The 21363-nt window shown below is 41.6% G+C and overlaps 1 protein-coding gene across 1 annotated transcript in view; it reads left to right on the top strand.

The window, feature by feature from the left end:
- The window catches only part of LOC121715726 (protein unc-13 homolog B-like), a 30695-nt gene extending 13252 nt beyond the window's left edge, over positions 1-17443 (top strand). Inside the window, exons 3-8 of the mRNA XM_042101623.1 lie at positions 6941-7040; positions 13328-13445; positions 13891-14014; positions 14666-14739; positions 15793-15850; positions 17208-17443. Coding sequence (XP_041957557.1) covers positions 6941-7040; positions 13328-13445; positions 13891-14014; positions 14666-14739; positions 15793-15850; positions 17208-17443 — 710 coding nt within the window. The remainder of the gene's footprint in view (positions 1-6940; positions 7041-13327; positions 13446-13890; positions 14015-14665; positions 14740-15792; positions 15851-17207) is intronic.
- Positions 17444-21363: the final 3920 nt, after the last annotated feature.

The following is a 21363-nucleotide window of genomic DNA, read 5'->3' as shown; positions in this document are numbered from 1 at the left end:
GCAAAATGAGCCGTGATTAGTCAGAAAGCTGCAGTGAGTTGTGCAGTGAGTTGCAAGCTCACTAAAATCTATAAACACGTGCAGTCAGAATGAAACAAAAATCTAACATGCAACCAAAATAGTGGTAATCTGCACAGAGGGTAGTCATAGGTGCTTTGATCAGACTGAAACAGACAGAAAATGAGGGGCACCATTCATTTGTTCTGCAGTGCAGTTTTACTGTTGCTCCTTGTTGGCATATGAAGTTCATTATAGTGTCCATGAGAAATGCCCAGTTTGCTTTCTGCTTCAGATATCTGAAATCATTTGTGTATGTTTCCACAGTATTCACTTGAAATTGCCATTATTAATGCTTTAAGGCAGAGATTTACATTTACACCTACATTTACATTTACATTTACATTTATTCATTTAGCAGACACTTTTATCCAAAGCGACTTACAGCAAGAGGAGACCTTAGCTAGGAATTACTACTGCATCTGTCAATACTATTACTAGAGGGCAGGAGTGCCTACATTATAAGTACTAGTCAAAGTGTGGTAGAGGAGGGAAGCGAGGGAAGAGAGGGAAGTGGAGAAGAAGGAGGTAGAGGAGGGAAGAGAGGAAAGTGGAGAAGAAGGAGGTAGAGGAGGGAAGAGAGGGAAGAGCATGGTAAGTGCGCATCAGGTGTGTCACCACTAGGAGAGGCCGTATGGAAGAGTTGGGTCTTCAACAGAGAGGGACGCCCCTGCTCTGGTGGCACTTGGCAGATCGTTCCACCACTGGGGGACCACAGAGGAAAATAGTCTGGATTGCCAGGCAATGGGGGCGGCAGTGCCAGACGACGTTCCTTGGAGGAGCGCAGCAGCCGAGAGATCTCCATTCGAGTGGAGTGTTTAGAATGACTTTCTCTGAGAAAATTATTACTACATTGTCCTTCCTTAGGTTTGCTATACTATTTTCCTTGTGTTGAAGTTGTGTTTAATAGTGATTACAGTTTTTCTCGGTCGTTTTGATACCTGTGTCAACTCTGAAATCACGCTCTGAAAACAGTTAACACTCGTGTCTGAACAAAAGCACTCTAGAAAAAAATGACACATTTTGCTTGCAAAAGGCTGTTACTCTCTCAAAACACTTAAAACATGCAGCAAAAGCAAATCTTGCCTTCAAACACTACAACTTGTTGCCAATTAAAAAAACACTCTTTAATCAATCATTACACACTGGACTGGACTTTTGCTATGTCTGTTTCAAATGACAAAATGTACTGAATAAAAAAATAATTTACAGTTTTTTTCTAATGCACATTTAGACAAAGTACTGTATTGCCTATTTGGTGGAGAAAACAGTACAAAAAGTGTTTTGCTGTAAGTTTATTTTGATGAAAGTTGTAGTTCAATGAAATTTACAGTATCTTGCTAGGTGTTTGCTGTATGTCTTACATGTCAATGACAGTTACATCTTGGGAGGAATGGATAAGTTATTTTTTTATTCAGTATATTTTTTTCTTTTCACAGTTTTTTTCTGATACCAGAAAAATGAGAAAGTAATGGAACAGACATAGCAAAAATGCTCATTTTGAGAACTAGATTTTGCATTTTGTTGTCAAGTGTGTAATGATTGATTAAAGAGTCTTTTTGAATTGGTAACAAGTTGTAGTGTTTGAAGGCAAGATTTGCTTTTGCTGCATGTTTTAAGTGTTTTGAGAGAGTAACAGCCTTTTGCAAGCAAAATGTGTCATTTTGTCCAGAGTGCTTTTGTTCAGACACGGGTGTTAACTGTTTTGAGAATGTGATGTCAGAGTTGACACAGTATCAAAACGATCGAGAAAAACTGTATTCATTCCTCCCAAGATGTAACTGCCATTGACATGTAAGACATACAGTAAATACCTAGCAAGATACAGCAAATTTCATTAAACTACAACTTGTCATTTTTCATCGAAATAGATGTCAACGCCTGTTTTCTCCACTAAATAGGCAATACAGTACTTTGTCTAAATGTGCATTAGATCCATACTTGCAAATAGCAACACAGAACAGACATCTCTTATGTATAATGAATTATTGCTGATTGAAGAATTGTGCAAAGGAGTTTCACACAGGTGTATCAGAGATTCAGACTTATGCAAGGAATCTGTACCACCTGTGAAAAGATGTTTTCCTTTTGTTTAGCATGGGAAAACCAATAGAGTTTGGGGCTTTTGAATGACACCTGTGTTAACTGTTTTGCAAAAGGGTGTGAGAAATGTGTGAACCCAATGAAAATGTGTGAACACATTCACAAGAGATGACTTCTGCTGTGCAAAGAAAGTAGTCATGAAGACCAAGTGGGTTCTAGTTTACTTAAGCAGGTAAAAGCAATCGAGAAAAACTGTAACAAAAATGGTTCATGTTCCCAGGAAGAGTACAGTTGAACATATGCTTAACCCCATCCATTTGATGGTGTTTTAGTATTTTAAGGCACCAAATGAACTGTCTCTACTGTAACTCTGAAGGGCATGTCTAACTTCAGTCACATTCAGTAGCCACTCCCTGTGCGATGATGGCTACACACCCAGCCCTAAAATGTCATGGCCTCAGCCCCAGTTCTGTCTTCATATGACTTATTTATTTTCAGTAGTCATCTGCCATCAAAAATGCATGAAGGTGGGAATCCCTGCGAAGCGTCTTTGTGCTCTTGGGAGATCACACATCAGCTAGCGTGTGTGTGTGTGTGTGTGTGTGTGTGTGTGTGTGTGTGTGTGTGTGTGTGTGTGTGTGTGTGTGTGTGTGTGTGTGTTTGTGTGTGTGGATGTGGATACGTGTGAAGATGTGGGTGTGTATGTGTTAGACAGAGAGAAGTCTGTGTAATTGTGTGTGTGTAGGTATGTTAAAGAAAGTGTGTGAGAGAGTGCGAGAGACATAGAGAGAGAGAGAGAGAGAGAGAGAGAGAGAGAGAGATGATGAGAAGTATGTTTGACATAATGTGCTTATGTTTGGTGATAGTTGTACCTGGTTTGTGTAATATTAATGGCTGGTTCCCTTAAGAGAAAACACTTTGTTCTCCCTGTTGTGTTGGTTGTGATAATGTAGTCATGGATCTAGATGTAGTCATTGATAATGTAGTCATACATGTAGATCTAGATGTAGTCATTGATAATGAAGTTGGCATTATGCCAAGCCCTAAAGCAACTAGATGATTTTTTTACTGTAACATTATTCCAGCCATTTTTTACCAAACATATATGAACTATGAGGCACAGAAGATGGACTATGCAGCTGCAATCACCATGCCTTTCCTGAAATTAATATAACAGGGAAGCTACACCAGGCACGTAACTGAAGCGTTCCATTCGCGTTGCGTCTGACTAGCTTCCACTATAATCAATGGAAGTAGCTACACCAGACGTGTTAGTGGTGTGTACGTTTGAAAAATATAGACCGTTCTTCTAAAATGGATTTTACACGTCGCGAACGGAATGCTTCAGTTACACCCCTGGTGTAGCTTCCCTGTAATGCTGTGTTACATGAGGACTCTGTCTTAAAAAAAGAACTACACTATTATACTTATACTTATACACACCATGTATTCCATATTTACTGGTATGGCAATAAAGGTCCATGCGGTGATCACCCTTTGACCCTGTCCGACATTTATTTTTAATATTAATGTCAAATATCTGACAATTGGACAAACCTCATGGACCAGCCTGAATGAAAATCGTATGAAGTAATCTGACATCAGCCCCCTTTTCCTGCCTTAGCTCCTACCCATACAGGACACTGTGTGTGGCTGCCATGCCAGTGAGCTTTATATTACTAATTAAAGGCTGTGGAGATCATTACCGAGCGGTATGAAATTTTAATTATGCCTCTCTGCACTGCCTAGATTTGACAGTTTATCACTGAGTGACCTGGTTAAACTCCCTGACACGGGCCTCCAGTACAAGACCTACTGGCCACCTACTGACAGCAGGGTCGATTCATAGTTGGCCTTTTTTGCCTTTGCTGTCTCGATGACATTTCACTTATTAATTACTCATTAGTCTTTTCGTAGCATAATGCATATTGCATTTATACTGTATGGTAGATATTAAGTCTTACTCTATGTCTAAGTTTCAGAGGATGTGCTCAGAGAGAAAATAATAAATGAATGCCAGCTTTGGACTTTCCAGTACGGCGAGATTATAATCCATTTGTGGATTTAAATCTGCGTACTGATACTGTGCTCTGTATAATAATCTGTGTTGCATCCAATAGTATCCAGTTCTGTGTGGATGATGCATAAATGCAAAACACACTGTCATCATCAGAAATCACTCATTTCACCCACCAGTTGCCCTAAACCAGATGTTATGCTCAACTTTTAAAACCGATGCAGATTCTGTTCTATCGGCGTCCATTTCGTCCATTTTTCATCCGTTCACTTCAAGTTTACAGATACAGTATGAATTGAATGAATCTGCATATGAAAGGAACTTATCCATTTTCATATGAGTGTCTGCTAACCTGACTCTCGCCAGATGAATTTCGTTCCACCTAGCTCCGCCTAGCTCCACTCACATGAGTGGAGCTAGGCAGAACGAAATTCATCTGGCGAGAGTCAGGTTAAGTGTCTGCATCTCCAACAGTGTTCCTGTCTGCCTCTTGTCAAACAACCAACCATTAGTGTCTCATACATATGACATGTTCTAGAGAGATCGGACATCTCATCTGGTGTGGACAGATCGAGATAGGCCACCACCATGTAGACTTCAATCTGACCTCCTGCCTTGGCTTGAAAGGGCATTGCCCACTATCTCTGTGATTTCTCCATGAGGAGAGAGGCCTGGGGTGGTGGTTTAGGAGGGGGAGCCTGGCAGGCAGGCAGGTAGGCCCCTAGTGATTGTCTGGTGGTGGTGGTGGTGATGACAAGACAGGTAGATGGGTACTCCAGAAGGAAGGTCATCAAATAGGGATTACATATAGGCCTCTCAGAAAGGGTTCCTCATTTCACTGAAGCGGAGGTGGAGGAAAACACACACTTGACCTACACATGTGCACACACACACACACACGCACACACACACACACACACACACACACACACACACACACACACACACACACACACAGGATTGCTTGTGTTCATTAGACATTTGAGTGATGGTGGAATAAGTTATTTCCATGGGAAATATTATAAGAGCCTTGTTGTTTTCCTTATGATGAGTGACTACATACTAATGGTTGATAGCTTCGGATAGAGTCTTGAGAGATTCAGCATCACCTTCTGCATCACCTCTGGCTAATCCAGTATTATATCTGGGGACAGTGCCTGTCTATGAGAAAACACCAAAGTTTAAACTTTCCAGATATTTTTAATTTATAATGCTAAGAGAAATCATGACAACAACACATGCTCATTGACTGTGTCAACTGAAGAGTCAAGAGACTGAGACAGGAGACCACATGGTATTAACATTTCCATGATCATGTGATGTCATGTTAAATATATTATAATGTTCATTGAGAAAGGAAGCATGCTTTGCTTGGGTTTAATCTGATGGAACCCTTGCTCACTTCCATTTCTGGTCTCATTCTATCTTCCTAATTCTTAATGGATCTGATAATAATTCTTCTGTGGGGGAACTGCACTCAGAAATCCCCTGTAATTGGGTTTTGGGTCCTTTTATATCCTCCCTGACTGTAATAAGTTGAAACGATAACATTAGTTCTTTTAACAAAAAAAAAGAAAAGAGAAATGAGCGAGACACGGCATGACAGCATGAATGTATATAAATGCACAGGCTGTTCTTACATGCTAATGAAGTGGGGTGCTGGTGTTCTAGTGGTTGGGGATACGGGGTTCCAAATGGAACACCAGAGGGGTTTGAGTTCAATCATAGGGGCGTCCACTGTTGTGCCCTTGAGCAAGGGTGTTAACCTGGAGTTGTTCTAGGGCAGTGTTTCTCAAACTTTTTCAGACCAAGGACCACTTAACCAATAAATAGAAACCTCACGGACCACCTACTGTAATAGGTGTAGCTAAAAAAAACAGTAGACCTACTTCAACAGTATATTACACAATAGGCATACTCACTGAACAACCTTGCTTACTGTCTTGGCACCTTGCTTATTGTGTTAGAGGATTCACGTGATTTAAACTGGCATAGGTTACATAGACAGTGTTGCAGAACTGTTTGGATTTACATACAAGTTGGTTCAATATTGCAAACAACTTATTTATATTTTATCACGTCTGCCCGCGGACCACTTGGGATAGCTTGCGGACCACCAGTGGTCCCCGGACCACACTTTGAGAAACACTGCTCTAGGGGGATTGTTCACTCTGGACAAGAGCGTCAGCTAAGTAACAAAACAAAGTAAAGTGTCAAATTAACAAATCCGAACTTGCTTTTTCAGATGTTGTGACATGAAATGGTAGACAAGGACAGAGTCAAGATGTCTATAATGCCAATTTAGGTTTGGTGCAGGAATTTACGAGTCAAGCTAATTTAAACAAACTAATTTAGAAACACTGAGGTACTGCAGTCCTTGTACATCCTTACATCTTTTTAATGTAAATGTGAATGTGTATAGTACAGGTGCATTTCATTCAAAAGACCTTGCCTTGGGTCCTTAAACTTCCCAGTGGTAAGTCAGTGTTGATCTCTCAGTTCTAGATCTTAAGTCCATATTCCCAGAGGCCAGTGAAGGTTCCCCACCTGCTTGGGCATGGCAAAGACAAGGTTTTGAGAGGGATATGTAATCGTTTATGCCCATGGCTACTATGTGATTACATTACCGGGGTTACTAGGATTTATTATGCTCTGTATGCGCTTATGTGTAATTCAATTCAGGTTGACCTGTACCATAAATGTAATATCAGACAAATGGCTCTGATGGTATAGAAAGAGGTGGGATGAAGTATGTCTGATATTGACAATATATACCAAATGAGACTGTAGCCTAATGCAATTTTCTTAACTCTCTCTTTCTAGATAAGTTCAATGTCTACGTGACATTAAAAGTGCAGAATGTTAAGAGCACGACTATCACCGTCCGAGGGGACCAGCCCTGCTTTGAGCAAGACTTCATGTTGTGAGTACTTCTCTGCCTCACTGTCCAGTCTGTTTGATAAGACAATAGATACATTACGTAAAGCACACTACTTGAAGCATGTATAGAATATGCCATCCATGTGCTCATTCCCAAATGCTTTACCTACTTGTACTTATTTTATTTGTCTAACTTGGGACCTGACATTTATTTTTTCTCAGTGGCTTGTATCTGACCTATTGTGCCCACAAACTCTTGCCAGTAATAAGAATGTCTTTAACCCCTTTGTCAAGATTGTGTTGTATTCTGTTTTTAATACTTGTGGTTCTTCCTGAAATGGTTTCTCATTGAAGGCTTGTGACTACCGATTGTGTTGCTGACCTTTGATTTACTCTCTCCAAATTGCTAGTAGTTTTGTCAGAAGTTGGCGACTGTGCATGCTGGATCTCCCCCTCCTTATAATGTTCTTTTCCTCACTGAAATTGCATTTCCCAAAAAAATGTCACAAAAGAATCTATTTTGCCCCTCAATTTTTATGTTTTGAAATACCAAAAGGGCAGTCATTTGTTTCGTCATTTGCCCCTTCAAATATAATATAAGAATAGACACACGCACACACACACGCACACGCACGCACGCACACACACACACACACACACAATGATGTTTTGGCATAATGACAAAGGGGTGGACGTCCCAGCCATTTGATTCCCTAATAACACAGACATTAATTTCAGTAAAAGATTGGATAGATCAGTTAGTGTAATAGGACATTTGTAAACTGAAAAAAAAAAGTATTAGTATTAATATTAGTATTAGTATAAACTATTTCTTCATGACAGCACAAGTCAGCACAAGATGCTTTTGGATCACTATAAATGATTGAAACAGGGTGCTTTATGACTATGGCTTTGATTGTATCAGTGCTGAAGGATCTGATTTATCAAGTGTGTCGTGGGAATATAGAAGATGTATTTGAAATAAGGTGAATGGAGAGAGAAGTGTAGAGGCTCAGAATGAAAGGATCATTAAGTCATGACAGCTCAGATGAGAACCTGGACAATAGTTAATCTCATTACGTTCACATCTCTTAGTACAACGATGGCCTTAATGAGTGGATTGCATGACTGTAGGTCATACACTGAGATGCCTTAGCCACAGCTATCGACAAAGTGTTGTTTCCGGCAGATGTCAGGCCTTGGGGCTGTCATGGGCAGTAGGATAGTGTGCTAAGCATTGTGGGCCAGTGTGGCTCAGCCTCTTTCCCTGATGTGTTGTGTCGTGATCCTCGTGTCACGAGGAAGCCTCTCAGTTGCGGGATTATAAACCTGCTGCTGTCCACCCTGAGCTGGGAGAGCTAAAACACAGAGGGATTTACTCAGAGAAATAAAGACAGGAAGATGAGATAAACAGAGAGAAAGAGGGAGGACAGCAAAGAGAGAAGAATAGAGAGACCAGCCAACTGATTTTCTTGAAACATGCCATAAATGTCTGCAGACTGTGGAAGGTGTAGATAAAAAAAATAGATCAACTATTCAACCAAGTTCATGAATAAGATTGTCTTATCCCAGAAAGTTCTGGTTATTTAATGCTAGTAATGCCATTTATCCACCTGAAGAAATGGCCTTTCCAGCATTATGCACTGTTGTGTGCAGAGCTAGGATTTCCTGTTAGCCCCCTTAATTGGATATTGTGTAGCTGCCTGAACTGTGTGGATAGCAAAACCCTATTTAAACCAAGGAAATGATACATTCAGCCTGAAATACATTTGGGCCTAAAAGCATGTCCACATACTAAGAGGCTTAAATTTGGTTAAAATGGATGCAGTGGCATGGTCGTAATCCAGAGCGTACATCCTGCCATATCTACATTTAAAAACTACCTGTATTAAAAAAATACAAGCAATTTGCAATTCTATACAATCATTATGCTACTGGGTGCATTGTGGGTAGGCAAAACATTTGGCCCTTAATTACACATGTTGCCGGTCTCTACAGTTATTTTCTCTCAGTTTTTTTTTTACCTCCTTTCAAAAAAGACCTTTGTGATTGGATAAAGTTGACCACTGTGTCAACAGATAGAACGGTAATCAGTGTTCTTGAGTCCAAATTCATTCACTATTCGCTGTTTTTGTGGAGAAAGTTTGCATTGACCGAAATGACCACATAAAGTGTGTAGTTTGGAATACCGTGCCTTACAGAAGAAGGGAAATGTGCACAAATTCTATATGTAATGTAATATATGAAATATATTACTAAGCTAGCATTCTTCAACGCGTTGTCTTTGTAAGCAATAATGTATAGAACGTGATCATTATCAGAAAATTGGATTATTTTCCGATAATGACCGGCGTTCTATACATTACACTGCTTATTACATGGCTACTTGACAAAACGAAAAAATAAACACCACATGATATGACTATATTTATTTGTTACTGTTTAATCTTGGCTTTTGCTGAGAAACAAATAGTTCGAGAAACAGCAGAACACCGAAAGTTGGGAAGGCCCATTCAAGTGAATGGAGCATTCTGCAGCATTATGAAGAGCCGTGTAATAAATATTCATAATTGACAGTCAATTCAATGTGATAATACTATTATGCAGTACAATATGTACCGTACATGGCATTTCCTTGTGCATGGAATAACAATTGATAATCTGATTCAACATGTAGTGCTTGACGGCCTGACGTCTCTGACGAAGCAGCCATCATGTCCGGCACGTGGGCTAAGCTGAGCCTGTAATACACGGCTCTGCCTGCTGCGACTCTAGCATGTGGCCATCTGAGGTCAAACGACCGCCGCTCTCTGCACTGTGTGTGTGTGTGTGTGTGTGTGTGTGTGTGTGTGTGTGTGTGTGTGTGTGTGTGTGTGTGTGTGTGTGTGTGTGTAGGCGGGTGTGTGTGTGTGTGCGTTAAGAGATCAGAGTTTATCTGGTGTGCCGCGGGTTAACACGCAGGCACGTGCTAGCTTCTCACTCAGGGATTAGGCCCAGCAAGGCCGAGCTCTCTCTCTCTCTCTCTCTCTCTCTCTCTCTCTCTTTCTCTCTTTCTCTAGGCAGCAGTGGGTCAGTGCTTTAAAAGGGATGGAGAGAGCATAAGAGAGAGAGAGATAGAGGAAGAAGAAGAGTATTAACTCAATGGGTCTTAATTTAAAGATAGAGTGAAGAGTGTTAAAGCAACACCAAAGAGTTTTTTGTACCTTAAAATTATGTTTCTAAAATGTTTCCGTGGTTCATCAACTCGTAACAGGGTGAACGGCACTTCTGCATTCGCTTAGCGGCCCTCTATCGGCTATAACCGCACTATGTAAGTTTGCCAGATCGGGTAGCGGATCTGTAGTTCGATGGAATGAGACATAAGAAACTACAAATTTGACTTGCATGATGTCGCAATACATCATACTTTCATAAAATCATGCAACATATTCTACCTTGTCTATGGACATCGTTATTTGCAAAGCCGTTGCTGGATAAACAAATAGCGTGCGTGCGACAGAGGAAAAGTTCTTTGGTGTTGCTTTAACACAATGGGCCCTACAGTAATTCAATTAGTGGCCAAAGTGCAAAAAGTCAACTTCAATAACTTGGCAAAATCTTTTTGACCACGAGGAAGAACATAAGTGCAAACATCAATGGGTCAACTCAACACTCCCACACCCCACACGATAGCTTCAGTCCATGCAATAGACACTTTACTCAGTCATTGAAATTGCATTCAGAACATCAGCACATTGACATGTAACACCACATTCCTGTCTGAATCCTGCCTTTTATCAGCTGCCCAGAGATAATGACTTATGTTTGTAGCATTTTAGTAAATGTGACATATAGGTTTACCCTGCCTCTCTCAGTTCAGTTCAGGAGCCATATCCCCTGGAGTGACTGTGGTTCTCTGCTTTTTCCAATAAACAGCAGGGCACCATAGAAACCCACCCTCTCTCTGTCATCTCTTTGAGTGTATATTTACCATGGGGAGATATTAATCCCTTCATGCCCCATATACTGTCCTCATTCAGATCTTCAGGTAATTATACAGACACACACACACAAACACACACACACACACACACACACACACACACACACACACACACACACACACACACACACACACACACACACACACACACACACACAAATAAACAAACACGTTCCAATTTCTTACTGTGAGACCTAGAAATAAACTCATTAGTGCCTCTCTAGTTGGGAAAGCGACTGGGTTGCTAGAGTGGCATACCCCAGGTAGTCCTTTACCTGTTGTGCTTTATTTTACATACCAACTGGTTCCCTGTCCATACCTTATCTCTCACTTCAACATTGATCATTTCTAACATACTGTAGTCATAATCATTTACAATAATGGGTAACACTTTACTTGGCAGTGTCGACATAAGAGTGACATGACACTGTCATGATAACATGACACTGTCATGACACATGAAACCTAACCCTAACCCTAATCCTATAACCCCAACCCTAACCCTAACCCTAACTCTAAACCTAACCCTAACCCTAATCCTAACCCTAACTTGTTATGACAAAAACCGAATGTCACTTAATAACAGAAACGTTAACGTTTATGACTTGTTTATGACATGTTCATGACAGTGTCATGTCACTCTTATGTCAACACTGTCAAGTAAAGTGTAACCCAATAATGTGTCTTTTAGCAAATCTCCTGGGCTTCATTCACCAGAGACAGGCAGCTTATTGAACACAGTTTACTGTATTACACTGTGGTACTGTATGTGTTTTTGGGCGGTGCATTTCAGTGAGGTTTTCGTTCCTACCCCTCTGCTGTTCAACAGACCAGATGGTATTCTATTGACCTAGAGTCCCCTAGGTGTGCTAAATTGATGATTTGATCATCTTTCTCTTGGGATGTGGGTTACTGTCAGAGAATGTTTACATATCTGTCAGGGGGCGATTATGTAAGGTGGCACAATGGGGTCTGTTAAAGGAGAATTCCGGTGTGATATTGACCTAAATTGTGTTGAAACATGATACCGAGTGTGAACGTATGTCTCATGGCCCATCTCGGCTTGTCCCCTGCACTCCAAAATCTGGCGCTATTTAGCCGATGCTACCAACAGCTTTTTCAATGGTGGTGCTTCGGCATCGGGCTAGCCATGCAAATAAATCACTGTTTTACACCATTTACGAGGCTCAATGTATCTCCACACTTCATTGGTAGACTTCCGAGGGCCCTGACATTTAAAACGAGACATTGAGAACTTTGAAAAAGCACTGGTAGTTTACTTACAAGACGATTTATACAGACAGTATCTTCACGAAGTTTAGCGTTTGCAGCCATCTTGAATTTAGTCACGATAAGAGCGACGAGTAAGAATGAATAGGTATGATAAGGGATCAGATTCCAAAAATAATTCTGTGGAAATGCATGGATTCTAGTTGCTGCTACTGGAAGAAACTGGAATCCATACATTTCCACTGAATTATTTTTAGAATCTGATCCCTTATCATACCTGTTCATTTTTACTCGTCGCTCGACTTATCGTGACTAAATTCAAGATGGCTGCAAACGCTAAACTTCGTGAAGATACTGTACTAAGATTTACCTCGTAAATGGTGTAAAACAGTGATTTATTTGCATGGCTAGCCCGATGCCGAATCACCACCATTGAAAAAGCTGTTGGTAGCACCGGCTAACTAGCGCCAGATTTTGGAGTGCAGTGGACAAGCCGAGATGGGCTATGAGACATACGTTCACACTCGGTATCATGTTTCAACACACTTTAGGTAAATATCACACCGGAATTCTCCTTTAATTCTGCAGTTGTTGTGGAAACTGTCCATTTCATGCCATATCCTCTTGGCACTTCTTGAGTGGCCTGAGTTTAGCTGGTAGAAAAATGTTGAAAAGCATGAATATGCAGATGAGTCTCTTGCCAACCGAAAATGAATTGGGGGATATTCAGTGGTTTAAATATGCATGTGTGTCAGGCCTGGCAGTTTGGGAGGTAACTAATATTCTGTCCAGTTCATTATCATGATCTTTTTGGCACTGCCCTAAAAATATCCACTGCTGTCGGCACCTCTACACAGGATGTTTGTGCACTGCAGTGGGCAGTTAAGTTGAAGAGACAAACATAGGTATGATTACGCTGTCTGAGTGACAGTAGCATGTTCACAACATAAATACAAACACATGCTTGTTAGTTTGTGGATATTTTCTTGGACATATTGGTTTGAGCAAGTGGTGATGAGCAAATCTATTAGTGTTTTTCAAACAATTCTATGTGTAGAGTAAAATGTGTGCTTTCCATTGTGCTGTCTAACTTACTCCCTCTGTTTTATTCCTGATAGTGAGATCAATCATCTGGAGTCGGGGCTGGTCGTGGAGTTATGGAACAAGGGTTTGATTTGGGACACAATGGTGGGGACTACCTGGATCCCACTGGATACCATCCGCCAGTCAGATGAGGTGAGCCCATTTACTGGCAAGTCTAAACACTCATCATTACCAAAATCATGTCATCAGATTTTACCATACAGGTAGGCAAAAGCACAAATATGATTGTTTATAGTTGTACTCTTTGATCTAGAATGAATACACCAAAGTAATACACCAAAGCACCAGTGTGACTTGAGACCAGATTTTTTTTGTATAGTGCTTTGCAAAGGACTATGGGTGATGGGCTTTTGCACTGCCTATGACCATACCAACTTCCGGTGTGTAATGCTGCAGTTTGGCATTCAGTTAGTGGATGGAAACCTTTTGTGAGTTAGAAACAGCCTGCTCTTCTTGTAGTTATCAATAATGCATCTGAAAGAGTTTAAATCATCTTGAGTTAAATTTTAAATACTCTCTCTGGGTCTCTCCTCTGGCTTTCCCTCCTTTCCTCTCTCGCTCTGCCTCTTCTTTGCAGGAGGGTCCAGGTGAGTGGACATATCTCGACTCCGAGGTCCTTATGAAAGCCGATGAGATCTACGGCACCAAGAGCCCTACGCCGCACAAAGTACTTTTAGACACCCGCTTTGAGCTCCCTTTTGGTAAGTCCATTTCTTTCTTTTTTTTTTCATTCTCTCTCTCTCTATCTCTCTCTCTCTGTGTCTCTTTCTTCTTGTTCATCCTCTGTCTTGTCCCTCTTTCTGACTGGCTTCTTCCCTCTGGGTTTCTCCTTGTGATCATGTTACACTCCTTCCATATGAACTTAAATAAGATTATATCTTGACAGTCTTTACTGCTTCCCTCTGTAGATTTGCTTTAGAATGCACAGCTATTCAAAGGTACTTGGGTTATGGGGAGATGTGTGCATGCATGCATGCTTATTCAATATATTACCAAGTTCCTTGTTTTATATGTGATTTTAGTATGAAACTTTAAATCCAGGGGCTCCTTACTCTATCTGTATGTGCTATAAAAAAAGTAGTTGATGTCTATTTTCTGTTTAGGGAAAGTGTATATGGATGGAGGTTGATCTATTTCTGATGTTCCTACAGGAACCGTAGGCATCTCATGCTATATTAAAGGGCCATAAATATGCTATGTGTGCACTCCATGCTTTGGATGGAAAAGACCTGGGACTGACTTGGGGGGAGAGAGAGAGAGAGAGAGAGAGAGAGAGAGAGAGAGAGAGTGGTTGAGCAATGCTTTGTTCAATGCCTTGTACATGCCTTTCTGACCCATCTTGGCCTTGGCAGACATTCCCGACGACGAGGCCCAGTACTGGACCAAAAAGCTGGAGCGCATCAATACTATGCGGGTACATGATGAGGTAAGGATGCTCGGCTGGAGGCGCTTCAGTTCGCTTTTTTCCTTACAACCAACTAACCGGAGCACAACATGTCACCATGCCTTCAACAAAATGTTGAGGAAGAGAAAAGAAATGGGGTTTTGCAAATTCGGTGGATGGGTGATTTTCTCGTAACACATTTGCATAACTTGCTGTAATAGAACAGTTATAATAGCTGCTGTACTTGAAATAAGCATATAACAAGGCACATGCCCACTATGTGAAATTATTTATTTTAAGGTTTATTTGACATGGACATTGCACATTAATAAACATGAAATGTAAATATGCCAGAATTAGCCAAAATGTTACATCTGTTGTCCATGGACCAGTGTTAAAAGGTCAGATACACCTAAAAGAAAATACACATCATTGTACAGTATACATAGTATAGTAAATGTTAAAAGGACACAAAGCACATACAACAAGCAATAATAATATCATAATTATCATTATAAATGTTAAATGACTGCATAATGTGTTGTTTTAGTGCTTGTTTTATTCCCAGTATGTATTCCCTGTATGTAGGACTCTACTGTGGTAAAGGTATATGAGCTGTTACTAAGATGACTTGCCTGTTTAAATGAGCAGGAATAAATTATGCCTGAATATCTGACATGAGTAGTTCTCAGGTAATTGCAAATATCCTTTTCTTGGCATGTTACGAGCTCAAGAATGTCACAATAAAAAAAGAAGGATCTGTACACTGTATTAGAAGAAAGTTTCATGGAGCTTCTAATACACTGCAGATCCCTCTTTGGATTTTTACCTCCAGCTTGAGTTTTGATCTGGCACAAAGGTGTTAGATGTGCATAGTGTGTAATACCCTGCACTCCACTTTGTCTCACGAGCTCATGAACGCCATCCCCTGGAAATGTACAGTGACAGCAATAACTAGAATAACTTAGGAGATTAGAAAGTCATCCAAAACAGCTCTGCTAATAATTCACTTATTACTAAATTAGTTTAGTTACTATAGTTTGCCACTGTTTTCACATGCTACCTCAGCCCTAACACTTCCCCCATTGTTCCCAGTATCCACAGCAAGATGAAGCCCAGCGCAGACAGCTTCCCTCAGTCCCTTCACAGTGCTGTGAGTATGATCGGCTCTGTCGATTTTACTACTACTACTACTACTACTACTACTACTTCTTCTATTGCTGTCCTACTATACTACTATGAGTAAATGATGTTGAATTGTTCAGATTTTGAACTTCTCCCTGTTAAATGTGTTTGTCTGATCCTTTGTGTGTATGTTTTGTTCTCATGGGTATTCATTGTCATTCGTATTTGTTTTTATGTGTATCTGTATCTGTTCCATTTTTATTCTTCTTATTATTGAAATAATCCTTTTTCATTTAGCAGTGTGTTTTGTTCTTTTTCAGTTGAAAAGCTCTTTACCCAAAAGCTCTTTACCCATTTTTGGACTTTAGATGGCGTCATACACCATCTTTAGTTTTTCTGTTACACTGGTTGTCATTGTGCTTTTTTGACATTTTTTATTTTTATGTTTAAGATCATTAAGGTTTACATGACATTTACATCGGAGTGAAGTGTACTCTTTGCACTGACCTTTGTGAATCTAATATTAGTCCAAAAGCAAATAGTTGAATTAAGAAATGACAGTTTTAAATTGCAATTCTACATCCTTAAATAGACACAATTTGGTATTAAAACTCTATCACAAAGTGTATGTGCATCAAAGCCACAGAAGAACATGTCTTAGAATTAGATGTAGGGTTATTTTCATAGGTACATTTGTTTTTGTTAATGTTTGCTTCCAAACCTTCAGGCGACTGGAGTTACTTTGGCTGGAGTGATCAACAGCAGAGTATGTACCTCAGCTCTCCTCGCTTGTCATCTCATTTTCTAACATGTTTTTTTTTTTTTTTTTCTTGTGTGACTTCTGCATGCTGAGTCACACACCATTCAGACAGTGGGCCATTGAATTTTGTTTGCATCTTCCCAATTATCTTTTGTGGATTTTTTTTTTTCTTTGACTAATCACTGGCATTCTATCTCTGACCCTCAGTCACCTCCATCTCTTGTCACACCCATGTTCATCTCACACTTATGACTGTAATGTTCAGAGCCGTTGTTTGTCATTGACCATGTTGACCCCTCCTTCACCGCTTTCATCATCTGTAACTCAGTCTCTCGTGTGATTTCAAGGACAGTTGACTGCTGCCATGTGTTGAACTGTATCCAGTATTGTTCTATGCAGTTTAGTTGGGGCTTTTGTTATGAAAGACTATAAATGACAATTAAGGCAGCTAATGTAATCAAATTTATATTTTGAAAAAGCTATACATTGTCAAATCATTGGGGACAAAACATTCCATTACATCCAAAAAAAATCAGAATCAGAACTTTCTGCATGACTCCTTTTGCTTTTCCATATTTATCCTTGCCATTAGCTAACTAATTCTTTGTCATCAATTAAACTTTAGCATTGGAGGACCACGACAGCGCAGTGGATGACCGGGACAGTGACTATCGCAGTGAAATCAACAGCCGTCCCCCACGTTACCACACCACGTCTCAGCCCAACTCATCAGTGCATCAGTACCCGATGGGACACCGGCTCTATCAGTCCGGTACAGATTCCACTCAAAACTATGAGCCGGACTACAGGGAATCAAGAGGGCCCAGGTACATAATCACAAGGACACCCTCACTCAGATAATGCATACGTTCAGACAGTAGAGTTGTTACATCAAGTCATTCTTTAGTTGAAATTGCACAGCAAGCTACTATGAATAATTTATTTACAACATTATTTGTTTGTTCTTATCATTTATCATATTTGTATGGTTTGCATAATGCCTATCATATATTATTTTACTTGATTTGTACTCTTTATTCATTTCAGTTTGACTGTCTTGGTGTTCTGTTTAACATTGCATGTCATCATTTATTTTCTGTATTTTTCATTTCTCTTCCAAACCTATTTTCCCTTGCATGGATTTAAACATTACTTAACTGACACACAGACGGTCTAGTAGCAGAGGAGCTGTCCAGATAGTTCCAGTTGATTCTGGTATGGGAGTGGAGGACTGGGAGAACCAGTACAAAATTCCAGATGTCTTAGATGACTATCTGGAGCCAGAACAGAAAAAATGGGCTGATGATGACGACGCAAAAAGTGAAATTTACCGTATTGTCAGCAGTCCAAGTGATTCTAAAGGCAGTCGGTTCTATCAGACGGTGGAGTGTGATGCCGTTTCCCCAGAGGAGTATGATGAAACAGGTCAGCCAGTTGAAGGAAGCCATGGTTTGGGCAGTGGAGAGGTGCGCCTTATTTATAAAGAAGCTAGTTGTTTTGAAGATGAAAGTTCCCCACCTGAAATATCAATCATCCCCTCCATCAGACAAATAAGGCAAAGGGCTGAACAGGCAGCTTTGAGGGAGGGGCTGTTGCACAAGACCAGAATGTGGGCTAAAAACTCGCTGGAGGAAACATTAGAAAACTATGCAGCTTACAGAGCTGAGGAGGAAGAAGCCCGAATAAAAGCGAGGAGTGAATATGGCTCTGCAGGTTCGGATGAGATGCAATTCTCTCTTGGATCTGAGGAAGAGTTGGATGACATGGCTTTTGCAGAGGAGGATGTTCAGTATGGATATGACAGTTACTACAGTCATGGCAGCTATACATACACGTATGAAAGCACAGATTGGGAACACTATATAAGAAAGAACAGTAAGGGAAAGGTTTCAGTACGGGGTTCAGATGGCATGTTGTCTCCTGTAGAGGAACCAAGTGACGAGTATGTGGACACTATGGATGAGATGCAAAAACTGGTCGACACTGTGTCAGAGTACCTAATTGAAAAAGAGGAAGAGATCAGCAAGTATGATCAAATGCCTACCAAAAAGCCTACACCTCAAGATGAGTCAAAAGCTGAAACGGTTGCACAAGATAAAGAAGCAGACAAAGAAAGCACTGCAGAGAGTAAAGCAGTGGAGCAGGGAATATCAGGTGTGAAAAACGCAGTGAGCTCACTATTCAGCTCAATCACAGGCACAAAATCACCTGAAACACCTGTGTCATCAGTGACACCAGAACCAGCTCCTCAGCCAGAATCTGGAATGTCTAAACTCCTGTCATTCATTCCCAAACCTTCTTCCAGTCCAACCCCTGTTGCAATTGTGCCACCTGTCAATCAGGAAGCTGCAACTGATAAGAAGTTCTCCCTCCAGTCTCTTCTTCCATTTGGGTCCTCTGAGCCCAGTCCACAAGCTGGAGCTGGGGCATCTGACAGTGCTGGAAGTGCAGGAAGTCAAGCACAGGAAGCTAATCAGCCAACATCTATGCTTGGAAGACTTAACCCTTTAAGGCTCTTCTCTGACAAACCAGCAGGTGACGCTACAGCTCAGCCAGTGGATGAGAAAAGCAAGTCCTCCCTTGAAAGCAGTGGCTCAAAAGGCTCAAAAGAAGGATCCGTGGACAAGTCACAGAATTTATCATGTGCCGATTCTTGTGATCGCCCACAGAGTGCTGCAAGTGGAACTGGTTCCGTAGAAATTCTTCCTGAGACAGAGTCCTCTGGAGAAATACCTGATGTCCAACCAAGAAGAGCGTCACCAAAGCCTGAGGTTAAGCCAGCCACAACTGAAGAAGCTGGGTTTTTCAGTCCTTTCAAGTCACTTACTTCAATGATGTCTGGGGCTGGTGACAAACCAGCTCAAAGTGAAGGTCCATCTATGTTTTCTTTGTTTAAACCCACTGATAATGCTACTACATCAAAGCCAGAAGACATTGCTTCTTCTATTGCAGGGAAAATAAAGGTACCTTTTCTTTCCTCAGATGCATCTGCTCCACAGCCAACTAAACCAGAGGGTGGAATGCTCTCTGGGTTTATAAAATTTGCTACTGGTGAGGATGCAAATGCTCCCAAAACAGAAGGTCCTGATGGTGGCCCAAAATCACCTGGACCTGCAAGTCGTGCAGCTCTCCTCGAAAGTGTACCAAAAGGAAACACCAACACTGGATGGTTTTCTAATCTGTTTAAAGCAACTACACCTGAACCTCAACCAGCAAAGCCCCAGACAGCGACTCCAGTTCCAAAAACCACAGCTGAAATCACCCAGGAAAACCCAGCTGTTGAGGGAGTTGTGGGAGATTCTAATATAGATAGCACACTGAAATCTGACCCTGCTACACAAACAGAGTCAGAGGAGAAGAAGGCTCAGAGTGACGTGCCAGGTGACACAACAGTCCAGTCTGAGACAAAACCACCATCTGATGCACAGGCACAACCTCAGCCACAAGGTCTGCTGTCTGGGCTGCTCAAACTTACCTCAACTGAGGAGGCACCTAGTGGGAATAAACCTCAGACAAGTGCTCAACAGGGTGGCTTACTCTCTGGGCTTTTGTCCTCTGCTTCACAAATAGTCACTCCACCACAAAGTCAACCTCAACAGGCAGCGGCACCTCCACCTCAAACAGGTGGACTTTTTTCTGGATTCTTGAAAATGGCCTCTGACACTGTTTCAGGCCCTCAACCCCCTTCAACAACAGCCAACTCTGCCAGTGGTCAGTCTGCCCAAAGCACCAATGCAGGTCAAGATGCACCACCAGACGGCAGTGCAGCCCAGAGTCAAACAGGTGGTATCTTATCAGGGATACTGAAATTAGCATCCCCAGAGCCACCGCCACAAGCACAGCAACCTGGGGCACTAGGTGATCAACAAGAGGGTCAACAGCCACAGGAGGAGAGCCAAAATCAGAAGCCACCTCAGCAAGCGGGACCTCCACCTAGTCAGTCTGGGGGACTTTTTAGTGGATTGCTTAAACTTACAGAAAACATTCAACCTCCGGCACAGCCACCATCAGGTGGCACTAGCCAGGCACAAGCTCAGCAACCTCCTTCTGGTCCAGTAGGTGGCATGTTGGGTGGCCTTTTCAATAAAATAGCAGAAACTGCAACACAGCCACAACAGGAAGCACCTACTCACCAGGAGTCAACCCAACCACCGCAGCAACCACCACAAGCTCAAGCTCAGCAACCTCCTTCTGGTCCAGTAGGTGGCATGTTGGGTGGCCTTTTCAATAAAATAGCAGAAACGGCAACACAACCACAACAGGAAGCACCTACTCACCAGCAGTCAACCCAACCACCGCAGCAGCCACCACCACAGCAGGGTGGTTTTCTTTCTGGTCTGTTTGGTAGTACTGGTAATGCTCCAAGCCAACCTCCAGGACCCCAGCAACAACCCAGTCAACCTGGTAATCAACAAGCCAGAAATAGACAGAATCTACAGAGGCAAAATCAAGCTCCTCCTCAGCAGCCACCCCAAAGTGGAGCAGGAGGAATGCTTTCTGGGCTATTTAACAAGATACCTGACATACCTGCAGCACAGCTACCACAGGGCAGTCAACCCTCTCAACAGGCGAATAGACCAAATCAGAATCAGAAGACACCACAACCACCACCGGCCCAACAGGGGGGATTCTTGTCTGGATTGTTTTCTACAAATCAACCACCAGTGCAACAGCAAAGGCCTCCTGCAAATCGGCCAAATCAGCAGCAACAACAACAGCAGGGCAACAGACAGCCACTGCAGAGACAAAATCAATTACCTCCACAGCCAGCACCTGAACCT

This window comes from Alosa sapidissima, chromosome 8, assembly GCF_018492685.1.
Source record: "Alosa sapidissima isolate fAloSap1 chromosome 8, fAloSap1.pri, whole genome shotgun sequence".
In the NCBI taxonomy this organism is placed as follows: domain Eukaryota; kingdom Metazoa; phylum Chordata; class Actinopteri; order Clupeiformes; family Clupeidae; genus Alosa; species Alosa sapidissima.
Note: the sequence above shows the minus strand (reverse complement) of the source record. Positions and strands in the feature narration are given on the sequence as shown.